Genomic DNA, 13,266 nt, shown 5'->3' on the forward strand with positions numbered 1-13,266 from the left:
TCCCAGCGGCGTTTGGACTCCCAAAAATAACAAATAAAGAAGATGAGTACCTCAGGAAGTGCTGCACCTGGAAACGGCGCAGAGCAGCCCAGGAATCTGCCCAGGGAAGACGATTACATACAGTGGCCCTGTCTACCGCCTGGAGGACCCTTGAATCGGTGGTCTCATGCCATCACAAGGGACCATGACTTTCCTGCGGCCAAGGTCAGTCAGCAATAGAGGACCATCACCTCCCCTAGCTGAACCCCAAAACTGACAGTAAAGATAGGCTATGCTGTACGCCGCCGGTGTACAGGGCCAACGGGCCATGGAGACTGCCCCTCAGGTGGGCATTGCAACGGTCTGGTGGGAAGGCAACCCATGCAAGCAAGTACAACCGTCCAGAACGTCTTTTCTTTGGACTGATGACAGCTGACACACCACCACAGCACCCACCGTAAGCAGATCCAGAGTTTGCCCGATATGTATTCAGACATGAATACCATGGGGGAACGGCGATGACCCTCTTCTCAGGGCAGAGAGTGAGAGAGAGAGAGAGAGACAGACGGGACACCATGAACTGACGACTAGTAGTGATGGACCTGGGCAAGATCGTCAAGAAGTCCGTAGAGAAGCAGGACATGCTGGCCTGGCAGTTCAATACCATCGGAGTCAGCGACGGTATCACAATGGGCAGTGACGGTGAGCGCTTTCTCACTTCCTTTTCGCCTCTTCTCTGCTAAAGATCGATACCCAACCCTAGGGATGCGCTACTCCCTCCAGTCACGAGAGATCATAGCCGACTCCATCGAGTCAGTGACCTGCGCGCAGCGTCACGACGCCAACATCTCCATTCCCGGATGTGACAAGAATATGCCTGGTGTGGTCATGGCCGCAGCCCGCCACAACCGGCCCTTCATTATGATCTATGGCGGGGCCATCCGCAAGGGCCACAGCGCCCTCCTCGACTCTGAGGTCAACATCTCGACCTGCCTCGAGGCGCGCGGTGCCTACACCTACGGAAAACTGCAGGCCAAGTGTCCTAAGGCGAACGGGGACCCCGCCACGCCGGCAGACGTGCTCGAGGACCTGGAGCTGCACTCGTGTCCCAACTCGGGCGCCTGTGGTGGCATGTACACGGCCAACACGATGGCGACCGCGATCGAAGCCATGGGACTGAGCCTGCCCGGCAGCAGCTCGTACCCTGCCACCTCGCCCGAGAAAGCCAGAGAGTGCGAGAGAGCGGCCGAGGCGATCAAGCTCGTCATGGAGAGGGATATCCGACCACGGGATTTGATGACCAGGGCCGCCTTTGAGAATGCCCTGGTGCTGACCATGGCGTTGGGCGGGAGCACGAACGGGGTCCTGCACTTCCTGGCCATGGCCAGCAGTGCCGACGTGCCGCTCACGCTGGACGACATCGACAGGACGAGCAACCGAATCCCCTATCTCGCAGACCTGCAGCCGAGCGGGAAGCACATGATGGAGGACCTGTACCGTGTGGGTGGCACGCCCAGTGTGCTGAAGATGCTCATCGCCGCAGGCCTGATTGACGGGAGTCTCATGACTGTCACAGGCAAGACGCTCGCCGAGAACTGCGCCGCGTGGCCCTCGCTCGACCCGGGCCAAAAGATCATCCGGCCGCTAGACGACCCCATCAAGAAGACAGGCCACCTGCGCGTGCTCCGTGGCAACATCGCGCCGCACGGTGCAGTGGCCAAGATCACGGGCAAGGAGGGCCTGTCGTTCACCGGTAAGGCGAAAGTCTTTGACAAGGAACACGAGTTGGACTCGGCGTTGAAAAGGGGGGACATCAAGGCGACGGACGGGAACATGGTCCTCATCGTACGGTACGAGGGTCCTCGCGGTGGGCCCGGGATGCCAGAGCAGCTGACAGCCAGCGCTGCCATCATCGGCGCTGGCCTCAAGAACGTCGCTCTCATCACAGACGGACGATACAGCGGTGCCAGCCACGGCTTCATCGTCGGCCATATTTGCCCAGAGGCGGCCATGGGCGGTCCCATCGCGGTGCTGAGGGACGGCGATGAGGTGCGGATCGACGCGACGGAGAACAGGATTGACGTGCTGAATGTGACCATCGAGGAGCTGAGGGAGCGGAAGAAGGACTGGAAGCCACCCGTCACAAAACCGCTCAGGGGAACGCTGGCCAAGTACGCAAGACTCGTCGGCGATGCGAGCCATGGGGCCGTGACAGATATGGTCGAGCCCCCGGGAAGCTCAGAGTGGTAATTCCGGAGACTACATCGGATTCTTCATAGGGCCTGCAAAACAGGCCAGAGTCCCATCAGCCAGACCTCAGCACCAAAAAAAAAAATAGAAAATTGCATATCACGTCGCTCCGTTTCGAGAGTTTCAACCTCCAATTCATCAGATACATCACCACCAGGAGGTCAGCAACGCGGGACAAATCTCCCAATTTACAAACAGAACGACGAGGAAGTGGGCTCTTGACATTGTATATTCAATTAAGTATGTGGTATCGTATGGGGAAACAAAAAAGGACAGGTTGCGGCGTCGTCCGCAGCAGCAGCAATCCTGTTTGCCTGACGCCCGATCTACTCTACCCGTCCTCCCATGCAAGATGAAATACGGATGATTTTGTGGTTTCGTAAACGCCTGGTACAGTAGATAGGGTAGCGGCCGTGCCACCACCAAAACGACGAGTGTGCGATGCGAACCCGACAACGGTGGCGAAGGTCAGCAGACATGCGGCAGCACCGCGCTTCTCAGCCACACAAGTGTACTCCAAGATACACAATGCGACGTAAGTCGCGGCGTGTGTTCTTTCCGGCTGGCCCTTGGACTGGACTTGCTGTCTGTCATTCGGCCCAGCCTTCCAGGCCTGTGAGCTCCTTGTCGTGGGCCATTCCGTCGTGTACTGTGACGCAGGTTGCAGGCGACCTCTTCCGGTATCCACGTTACGGGCTGGCCCAACCGCCGGCAACGTCGACCCATTCTGCAAGACAGCTTCCTTCCTTGCCCTCGACGTCGACGATATCGGTATCACATCGGCATCGGCACCCCACACCGTTCTCCTTGGGTGGGTCCCAATGCTCCCAGTAGTCATCCTCTTCAGCCCGCTTCTTTTCGTCCAAGGTTGTCTTCTCAAGGTATGGCTCACGAGGGAGCTGTCTTCCTAGGGGCGCGTTCGCAGGACAATGCTGAATGGTAGTGTGTCGGTACCCAAAGTCACGGAAATAGTGTATATCGCGAGGGGAAAGAAGGGCGCCGGCGGCTAGAGAGTGGATCGGCGCATCACCCCACTGGTAGAAACGGTTAGCGACTTAGCGAAGGTTCACGAGGCGGGGGATTGGTTAGGAGGCAGCATTACCCTTTCCATCCAGAAGCCACCGCTCCGGTCCATCATCTCGAAGAAGTCCTCGTACTCCTTACTTCTAAAGAAGCTCAGGCGAGCGATCTCGAAGTTAGACCAGAAGTGGCACATGTTGTAGCTCTCACCCTCCATGGCCTCGGGGTCGATCTCGGGAAGACCGTTGCGGCCAGGCTCAGAGCGCAGGATCTCTTCTGGCAGCGGCGGCGCTTCCATCTCTGCGGCGGGGTCCTTCTGTTCAGGCTCGGGTTTAGGCTCGGTAAACATCTCCCACAGGCCCTTGGACGTAAGATTATTCAAACGCTTGTAGGCGGATGCGTAACGCCAAATATTAGGGACGGTCTCCCGGAGCTCCTTGACAGCAATCGTGAACCCGTAGGTCTTGTTGTTCTCGATCATAGCTAGGAAAGGGTCGCTGCAAGAAGAGCTTGTCAGACACGGGAGGACATGCTACCAGTCACAAGGGGACAAGCAAACGTACTAGGTGATATCGCAGAAGTACTTGATCTCAGGCTCGAGGCGCCAGTACCACTCGTATTTGGCGAGCAAGGGGTGTTTGTAGAAGAAGCTACCGAGAACGTTAGTAGCCGTTGTTTAGCTGGCGCTGTGTGCTGTCTCTGTATCCTACCCTCTCCTCGGGAGGGAAGCGCAGATTGAGCAGGACTCACCCAGAATAGAACCTGCACATGGCATGGTAACTCTCCAGACCACCGTACATGACAGCGGCATCACCCTGCTTGGCGATACCCTCCTTGGCGACCTTTGGGTCGATCCATTCCGGGAAACCCCACATGTCTGGACCGACCTTGCCAAACTCAACAGGTGCAGACGTGTAGTTCTTGACTGTATCCTTGAAGGTCTGGTTGAAGTCGCCATCGTTCAGGAATACGTATGGGTAGTGGTACCACCGGTTAAAGTGGCGCTCGATGGACTTGATAGATTGGATCACGCCATCCAATTCCTTGTTTCTGGCCAAAACGACGAAGGCGCCATTGGCCCGGGGCTTGGAGGTATCAGGCTCGAGACAGCCTTCGACGAAAGTCTTGTCGTATTTTTCGCTTATTTTCCTGTTGAAGAGCTCAGAATTAGCACCGGAACTAGACAAATGGTGGGCTTGGGGCCTCTCACCTTATGGCCGGAGGAGCACCGGCGGGCATGAGTATCCTGCCCGGAGAGTTCGGGTGCCTCACGAAGAGGATGAGGATGAGGATGACGACGATAAGGGGGAACAATATGACCACACCCAGCGGTATGGAGATGGTAGAGTTCCCTCTAAGGCGCAGGGGCCTGCGGAAGAAGGCTAGACGGGACCACAGGCGCCCTGATCGTGTCCTTGGCTTGTGAAGCTTCTCATCTGCCGTAGGTAGTTGCGGAGGCCCGGTCAGGGCCTTACCCGCCCGACGGATCAGATCCATGCCGTGCAGTATGAATTTGTAGTCGAGGGCGATGACTGGTCGCGCGGCCCGAGTCGTCTCGCGAAGAGGGGGGGTGGGAGTGTGTGAATGATCTCGATAGAAGACAGTATTGCTGTTGTTGGGTACTGCTGCTGACGGCGAAGTGGAGGATCGACACGAGACAAGAGCGAGTCCACACCTCGGCCCTTCACCGTGGTGGTTTTTTTTCTCTCTTCTCCTTGTGGTCAGGCCGAACCCGTCAAGTGTCGACAATAGCTGACCATAGACCAACTGCGCGTCGCGATCGCGATTGAATGGGGTGGCAGAGGGAAGAAGACAGCGTCCCTAGTTGGTCCCGATGTTGTGGTTGATGTGGATGTTGCGTGGACGTTAAAGAGGGCCGAGCTTGGCGCAGGTGCAGCCTTGACCGAACCACGGACCGAGCCAAGACCGGTTCTTCAGAAGCAAGGCACAGGCTCTGAAGCGCAAGCGCAAGCGCTGACGATTGACAATGATAGGGACAGCCGATCCCTTTGCCAAGGCGCTGGAGGGTTGACAGCTTTTTGGTGCTGTCGCAACGGTCGAGAAGAGCTCCCCCTTCTTTCTCTTTTGGGTGCTACTTTTTTCACCCTCCAATTTCTTGCTTTCTTAGCTTCGTATGTGGTGGTGACAAGCCGCAATTGCGACTCAGGCCACGTCGGATCGACTAGTGACAGACAATGTCAAAGTCGATGTCAACGTCGACCTCGAGGCCGATTGCGGATTGTCGATGATTTGGTGCTATAGGCAACGACGCCAACAGGACGCATGTATTCGAGCCACCTCACCTGAACACGAAGAGGAGTCGGCGGTTGAACCCCGGGGGTGAGGAATCGGGTTATCGTCGTATCGTGTCGTGTCGTTTCGTGTCGACAACACTCCAACGGAGAAGATAACCCAACCAAAACCAGCCAGACGAGATAGGAGAGTGGCGTGGCAGGGATTCTCTCCCCATCTGGGCCACCTGTTGCTGTGAAATTCTCAATACAGCGGAGCTACGCAACCACGGTAGGGTAGTATAGTGGGTGGATGCTAGAGTCTAGGCTCTCTAGCGGGTAATCATTGGCCGCCAGCTGCTGAACCTCTCCTGTGCAGTCCCCGTGGACTTAGCATGCAGAATACAGAATACAGTACGTAGTACTCGTACAGTACGGCAGTTCCACGTTACTTCTCAAAAATATGAGGCACACCATCAGACTACAGTATGTACGCAGCGTCCCCTAATGCTCACCCCCTGCTGCTTCTGCCAATTTGTACTACTACGGCAGGGCTGCTTGGTTGCATGGCTTCCAACATGGTAATCATCCGCCCCCTTTTTTTGTTACACACTCATTTCCAAAATGCCATCATAGTATGGGAGCGGACTGGCGTACGAACACTGAAGAGACGAGATTCTCAAGGGCCGCCAGTCTGTTCTAGAAGGAGTCTTCCACACACACATACACCCCCCCCCCCCAAAAAAAAAATCAACATTGAATACAAAGTAGAGCCTAGGATTAAAGCAGAGTGCAGTCTCCAATTGTCTCCTCTTCGGTCAAGGCAATGACGGGCTGCGCTGACTTGGGCAACAGTTGGCAAGCACCAGTGCCCTCATCTCCATCATCAGACTCGCCGCCGCCAACATACATCTCTTCAGGACAACCCCAACCCCCCTTCCTCTCACACGTCAACAGCAAAGTGTGTAGAGTGACGACCTGCGTTTCCTAGGTCAAATTCGAGCCACAATCCTATGTGTGCTGTATGCGCCCTGCGGACCCCAGAGGTACGGCCAAGCAAACCGACAGCCCTTGCAAGGCTGTGCCCAATCAAGTCCGAGGCCCAACCGAGAGGCCGTCAAGAGGCATTGTTCTTTCTGAGGCTCATCTCAAGATGACAATAGAGTGGTGGCCAAATATAGGCACAGATGGATGCTTGGGCTCGTTACCGCCGGTCTGGATGGGCAGGATTCAGCTCATCTCGGCGGTTACCGCTCTCAGAGTGCGCTCCCGGGCGGAGTAAAGCTCCTACAGGCAACCACCTACTAATTACTGGTTTATTTACCACCAACTGACTTTACACAATGCTATGGTAATTAATATGCGATTCTGGTAGTTGTGATAATGGCATAATACAGATGGGCCCTCGTAGCCACAAACAGAGGATCGAACTTGGCAAATTAGCAGCGCTTAGCTCTGGTCATACCATGTCATGGCAGTGCTGATGTCTGTCCTATTAATAACCAACACCGACGCGCGCGCGCGCGCTCATGTTGAGATTCGCCTCCTAAATCATCATTCATACTGTACTATCCAGGACGTCGACGATCATCAATTAGGCCTCAGGAACATGATTACCTCGCTGGGCCGGTGGTGGGCATGTGCTGGTCCAGTCAAAGTCGGTGGGTCCTTCGCCGCAGAGCGCCAAAATTAGAACAGGTCGAGCCAATCCTGCCTGCAAGTAACCCTGACGTGCTTCCTCTGGCCGTGGCTCTCTGCGAATCCGTTGGCTAGACGGCTCTCGCGTGAGATTTTTGCGGAGCGGCCGACCTGCGCCCTAGGCAGACCAACCAGGGCAAAAGGCAACAACGGCAAAAGACGCTTCTGCGCTGCGCCAGGTTTTGTGACAAGAGTCTATGCTGCATTCTGTAAAGACTGCCGCAGGTTTTTCGAAACAAGGCACCAGCACCTCCTGCAGGCCCCCCCGTTCATGGCGCAAAAATACTATGGCATAGCATGGTAGAGAGCAGAGTGGCCCATGTTTCACATCTCACCCTCTCCCGTGTTTCTGCGCCCGCACGTTCACACCCCTGGTCCCCACCCGCCATCAAATTGTGCTCCTTTCGGTAATAGGCTCTACTCCTTTGTGTCGTGTTTGGTGATCGCACGGTCGTGACAGAGCACCCCATGGTGTGTCTGGCTATCTTGGGATGCGGCAGGAGCTTCATGGGGTAAGTAACATTAGCGATAGTACGAGGAGGAGTAGGTAATAGTGATAATATACATACCCTCTTGCCTTCCTTCCCTGTACCTCCAGTCGTCCCTTCTTCTCCTCCTTCTCCTCCTTCTCTAGAATCTCTCTTCATATTTTTCCTCATCCTACGAAAAGCACCCACCAGCCCAGATATTACCGAGGCACATCCCATCTCTTTCCCTCCCCCAAGACAAACTAGCCATGGAGTGCATATCACCCTCACACGTCCCCATGATTGTCCAGTCCGGACCTGGGCAGGACTGGGCTCGACAACACATCCTCGGCGAGCAGCTCCGTCTGGAGCGAACAAAACAACCAGCTCAACTCTTCCTGACACATCCTGCGCTCAACATGAAGACATGGTCGGCTCGTCAGGGCAACATGGGCCGCCGCACAATCCTACATATTCCAGGCGCACAGCCCTCCGCCCGGGTCGAGAAGAAGCGCGCTGCCCTGAGGACCCCGATGAAGGGTGACCGGTCGACAAGAGAGTGGGAGGACCTACTAAGATCGTCCATCAGCAGCTTGCAGGGGCTCTACGCGAAAATCGAGTCCCCGGCCCCCCAGAGAAGTCAAAGCCTAGGGCACCAGCTTGCCAGGCCGAACCTGGCCGGACTAGACCGGACAGAGATAGTCTCGAGGGCTCTACAGGCTGCCATCGGTTGCACATCATGCCCGGGCCACCAGCAGGACTGCTATGATGGAGATTCGAGCGGCACGGAGGACTCGTGTGGTTCCGAGGATGCACCAGCGACGCCTGACTCGATTTCCACGAGACGAGATGCGAATATCGACCCTAGGTTATTTGGGTGAGCATCCTGTGACACACACCTACACACATACTACTCTACATACCAACAAAACCAACACCATCCGCCATCATCACCTGATCCACGATGGCAACTGTCAACGACGCCGTTGGCAGTGAAATGCTCAGCCTCTCCCCAATGCCTACCAACCGGCGCATGGGGATCGAGATGCATGTGGCAGAACAGGGAAATCATCACCTCCACCCACACGAGGTGGGAGGGGGTGTTTACTGCATAGAGCAGTACAAACGGACGGCGGAAGCAGTGGAGGTGAGCAGCTTTCAGGCAGATAGTGGGCGGGCTCTTGGTTGAGTGCAACCAGGCAGGCGGCCCCCGCGGGCTAGTCGCGAGTTGTTTGGGACCTATCTTGGCTGTGTGAAGAAAAAGGCGAAGATATGCATATATATGGATACATATGAATAGATGATACCCTCCCTCAAGGGAGCCATAGGCGTAAAACACACCCAATCACACCACAGATCTAATTGAGTCTGATGAGTACCATTTTTTGCCCTGTTCTTGATTTGATGAACTTCCACATGGGCCAGACGTACACAACCGATGCCATCAAGCTGCGTGGCCCTCGCACGGTAGAGCTGAGCGCCTCCATAGATGGAGGACGTAGGGGCTTCTGTGTGTCCCATCTCCGCTTCATGAATGGTGGCAGTGTGCTTGTGGTACGGCGCGGCGCGGCGCGTCCGTCGCAGGAATGTTGTTGATCAGGCCAGAAGGCCTCGCATGGGCAGCCTCAGACCCCATCATCATCCATCATCACCATCCACGTCGCCGCCGAAGCTCAGCTTGATCTTCTTGGCCTTCTTTTTCCCCTTTTCTGGCCCCTTGTTCTTTGTATCGCGTTTCTTCGCCGCAGCTCCAGCGCCGTCCTCGGCAGAGGCTTGCTTTAAGTCTCTTGAAGAGACATCATCATTGACCTCATCCTCAGCATTGGCACCAATCACCCTGCCCGCCTTTCGCTTCTTCGACCCTCCAATGGCAGCTGCTTCTGTGTCCTTCTTCTTCTGCCCTTGCTCCTCGTCCTCCTCTTTCCGCTGCTTCTCGTCCTTCTCCAATTGCCCTTCTGTATCGTTCTCCCCGTCCACGTCTCCCGGGCCTCCTGTAACTGTCCCGTCAACGCCCACCCTCATCCCCGACACAACATTGCCGTCGTCGTCGACGATGACAGGCGCATCTTCAGCCTCCTCGCTCGCGGACCGTGGCTTGGCTGCCCTCCGGCGGGAGGCGAGGATGGGGTCGGGCGAGTCTGCGTCGACAGTATGCTGGCCTTTGAGGCGGGCGAGGAAGGGCGGGAGGGACTGGTCGTAGTGCAGGTTTTTGCCGGTGATTTTCTGGGACATGGTTGGGGTCTTTGGAGGCTGTTGTGCCGGGGATGTCTTTGGAGGAGGGGGGAGGGGGTGTGGGGACAAGCTCGGGGCTGAGACGTTTGGTCGCGTAAAGAGGCAGGATGAGGTTGAGGGAACGTGCTGTCCCATGCAATCTCGGGCTCAGATTTGGCTAAATCCGCTGGCACGACTTTCCCGCCAAAACATGTTTTCAGCTAACAAGAGATTCTACTAGCATTGGTTATATCACAACTTGATAGATTCTTAAATGCTGAAGATTGTAATTTCCTATCGTGGACATCATGTCGATCAAGTTAGTTTATTTTTACAAAGGAAATAATTAAATGATAATCAGTACATCAAGCCTGGTACAGAGAGTTCGAACCAGGACTCCGGATGGACGACTGGCGAACACTAGGCAGAGGCTCTGTCATCCGTCGAAGGAAAAAAAAAATGCAGTATCAGTTGTTATTCTACTGCCTAAAGAGGAGGGAGGGAAAGGAAATAAAGCCAAAGGAGCATCTGGCGTGCTTGTAACTACGAGTCGATCCCCACACTTACACGTTCTTCATCAGACTTGCCGCCAGCCCCCCATTGTTTATCGTTGATACTAGTATTCCACCCTGAAGATCGTGACTTCACATCCTATCAGTATGGGATGGTATTTCTTTACGAAGTGAAAAAATCATTTGTGTGCAGATGTCGTAAACAAGTGGGGCGTAAACAGCTGCCCAGGTTGATTTCATGTAAGAATGAACGCCACGTAGGTAAGCTGTCAGCAAGTCGGTGGCAGTGTTCTGCAGAACGTTCTGTTCATGCCTTACCCCGCCCCTGTACATGACCAGATCTCCATAAGGCTGGCATGAGATTTTGTCCTATATCTTATCATTGTCACTTAATATTCAAGGCTTTGCTCCTTCAGGCGTCTCTCAGACGACGTCTCTGAATGCTCATCATCCTCCAGAAGATGCATCAAGTAGACAGGGCAGTACTTACTATCTTACAATGGAGGCTGTCACTGCAGTCGGTCTAGCGAGCAATGTGGCTCAGTTTCTTTCACACGGCATCACTGGACTGCGGCTGTTCAAGGAAATAATCAGCAACGCAGATGGCACACCAAAGCACATCAGCGAACTCCAAGACATCACCAATCATATGACCCAGACCTTGGATGGCATCAAGGAAACTCAGGCTCTGATCTCGAGGGATATCGAACGTGACAGAACTCTTCTGAGCATTGTTGACAGGTCCCTAGAATTGTGCAGGAAGGTCGACCAGATCCTCAAGAGTATCCATACGAAGCACCTCAATGGGAAGCTACGCTTCATGGAAGGGGCCTACAGGGCGGCGCGGGCAATGTATAAGAAGGAAGAGCTTGAGCAGCTTTCAGTTCGTCTTCTCAGTTTACGAACAGAAGTTTCATCTCATCTTATTATTTTGATTGAGTAAGTGCTTATTACATAATGTCACAGAGTCCTCGTGATCCTGTTATATGGGCTGTAGCTGAATATCGGACCAAGACAACAGCAACGTGACATACAACAAAATCTACGAAAATTCTTTGACGACACTGACATCTACCGTGAGCTTTTCGGACAACACATGGGTAGCTCAATGCAATACCTTAGAAATATAGAAAAGAGGCTCGACACCTTGGCAGTGGACAAGAACAACTTGTGGGCCGATGGCAGGGCCGTCTTGAACTGGAAGGACGAGCGGCCCATTGTGAACGAAGGGCCGGAATCGACCGCATTACGTGCCTATGTACGCAACGTTGAGAACTTCTACAGCACTAGCGTTGTTAAAAAGGCTGAAGAGAAGCGCAAATCAATATTACAGACCCTCAACTTCGACCAGCTTCATGAACGCGAGCTCGCAATTCCCGAGGCGCACCGAAGAACGTTTCAATGGATCTTCAGCTCCAATATGGACCAAGGGCGGAGTTTTCTGGAGTGGCTGCGTACCCAGAACGGCGTCTTCTGGATCAATGGAAAGGCTGGTTCTGGGAAATCAACCTTGATGAAGTTCATCACCGAGCATAGGATCACCAACAACTGTTTGGAGGAGTGGGCGGATCCTTTCGCCTACAAGCTTGCTATCGCGAAGCATTATTTCTGGAGTCCCGGAGTCACGATCCAAAAATCCCAGGAGGGTTTGCTCCGCTCTTTGCTTCTCCAGATCCTCAACCAGCATCCATACCTTATCGAGTCTGTCTGCGAGGACCGCTGGTCTGCTGACTATACCGAAAGTTTCACTCCTTGGACTTGGGCTCGTCTTTCAAAGGCTATGATGGCTTTGGCCCAACCAAAAAAGCACGGTCAAGCTGCCAAACCAGGCAGGATTCTCAGAATCTGCCTCTTCATCGACGGACTGGATGAATACGAGGGTGACCACACTGATCTGATAGAATTTCTATTCCGCCTATCCAGATCACCTAACGTCAAAATCTGCACATCCAGCCGGGCTTGGATAGAGTTCGCGGATGCATTCGACAGCAGCCAATGGAAGATGTGTATGCACGAACTGACGAGCCCTGACATCCGTCAATTTGTCCAAGACAGCTTGGAGGGACATGCAAGATTCAAGAGGTTACAGATCAGATCTAGAGATGCAGCGTCCGACTTGATAAGGAGGATCATCAGCAGATCCGAAGGAGTCTTTCTCTGGGTGTACTTGGTCGTTCGCTCTCTGCTACGAGGCCTTCGAAATGAGGACAATCTCTCGACATTACGACAAAGAGTAGATGCTCTCCCTTCGGATCTTGAGAAGTTTTTCGAACGGATCCTCAGCTCAGTGGAGGACATTTATCGGGAGCGAGCAGCACGACTCTTCCTTACGCTATCCTACGCGAGGAGATCGTTTCCCGTATTCACATTTCTCTTCTTCAACTTCGACCAACAACCTGTTGAAGCCCAGGCACAGGAGCTGGCATTTCTCGGCGACTGGCCGCGTGTGGACTCGGCGCCTCTAGATACCCTGTTGACAAAGAAACGGCAGCTGATCGCTCAGTGCAAGGACATGATCCACATCGCACCAGATTCTCATGCGCCAGTGCTGTTTGGCGAGAGGGTATCATTTTTGCATAGGACCATTGTCGACTATATCCATACGGAGCAAACCTCGGCATACTTGCACCAGCTTGCCGGCGATTTTGACCCCAGAACCCTTCTTTTCGACGCATATCTCGGCCAGAGCAGAGCGCTGATGGGACAGCACCGTCTTTCTTACATCAAACCTAACCTTCGACAATGGGTTCTTGCCTGCTTGTTTTACGCGTACGAGATTGAGGTGTCTTCATCCGAGCCATGTAAACAAGTGAATGAAGGCTTGGATGAACTCGAGAAAATCGTGTCACAAACATTCGCTAGGTGGGACTTCTCGGAGGGCATGTTGACCATCTTGGG

At 54.2% G+C, this 13,266-nt stretch overlaps 4 protein-coding genes across 4 annotated transcripts; 2 read left to right on the top strand and 2 right to left on the bottom strand.

Moving 5' to 3' along the window:
• Positions 1-42: 42 nt before the first annotated feature.
• On the top strand, positions 43-2,229 carry M406DRAFT_41790 (uncharacterized protein; the record flags this gene model as incomplete). Its single annotated transcript, XM_040924167.1, has 5 exons — positions 43-204; positions 269-370; position 521; positions 574-681; positions 743-2,229. The coding sequence occupies 5 exons, from the start codon at positions 43-45 to the stop codon at positions 2,227-2,229; spliced, it is 1,860 nt and encodes a 619-aa protein (XP_040776194.1).
• A 212-nt stretch (positions 2,230-2,441) lies between these two features.
• On the bottom strand, positions 2,442-4,746 carry M406DRAFT_90724 (family 15 glycosyltransferase; the record flags this gene model as incomplete). The annotated part of the gene is made up of 5 exons (XM_040926185.1): positions 2,442-3,263; positions 3,332-3,746; positions 3,813-3,899; positions 4,000-4,398; positions 4,460-4,746. 5 exons carry the CDS (start codon positions 4,744-4,746, stop codon positions 2,919-2,921), a joined length of 1,533 nt encoding a protein of 510 aa, XP_040776195.1. The 3' UTR covers positions 2,442-2,918.
• A 3,095-nt stretch (positions 4,747-7,841) lies between these two features.
• On the bottom strand, positions 7,842-9,903 carry M406DRAFT_356885 (uncharacterized protein). Its single transcript, XM_040923544.1, has 2 exons — positions 9,077-9,903; positions 7,842-9,003 (listed from the first exon to the last, which is right to left on the bottom strand). Exon 1 carries the CDS (start codon positions 9,875-9,877, stop codon positions 9,284-9,286), a length of 594 nt encoding a protein of 197 aa, XP_040776196.1. The 5' UTR covers positions 9,878-9,903; the 3' UTR covers positions 7,842-9,003; positions 9,077-9,283.
• Positions 9,904-11,476: 1,573 nt separating this feature from the next.
• M406DRAFT_259767 (uncharacterized protein) lies at positions 11,477-13,066 on the top strand (the record flags this gene model as incomplete). The annotated part of the gene is made up of 1 exon (XM_040917318.1): positions 11,477-13,066. A coding segment is annotated over one exon (1,590 nt), but the record flags the coding sequence as incomplete, so codon positions are not given.
• Positions 13,067-13,266: the final 200 nt, after the last annotated feature.

Source organism: Cryphonectria parasitica, assembly GCF_011745365.1.
Source record: "Cryphonectria parasitica EP155 unplaced genomic scaffold M406scaffold_5, whole genome shotgun sequence".
Taxonomy (NCBI): Eukaryota; Fungi; Ascomycota; class Sordariomycetes; order Diaporthales; family Cryphonectriaceae; genus Cryphonectria; species Cryphonectria parasitica.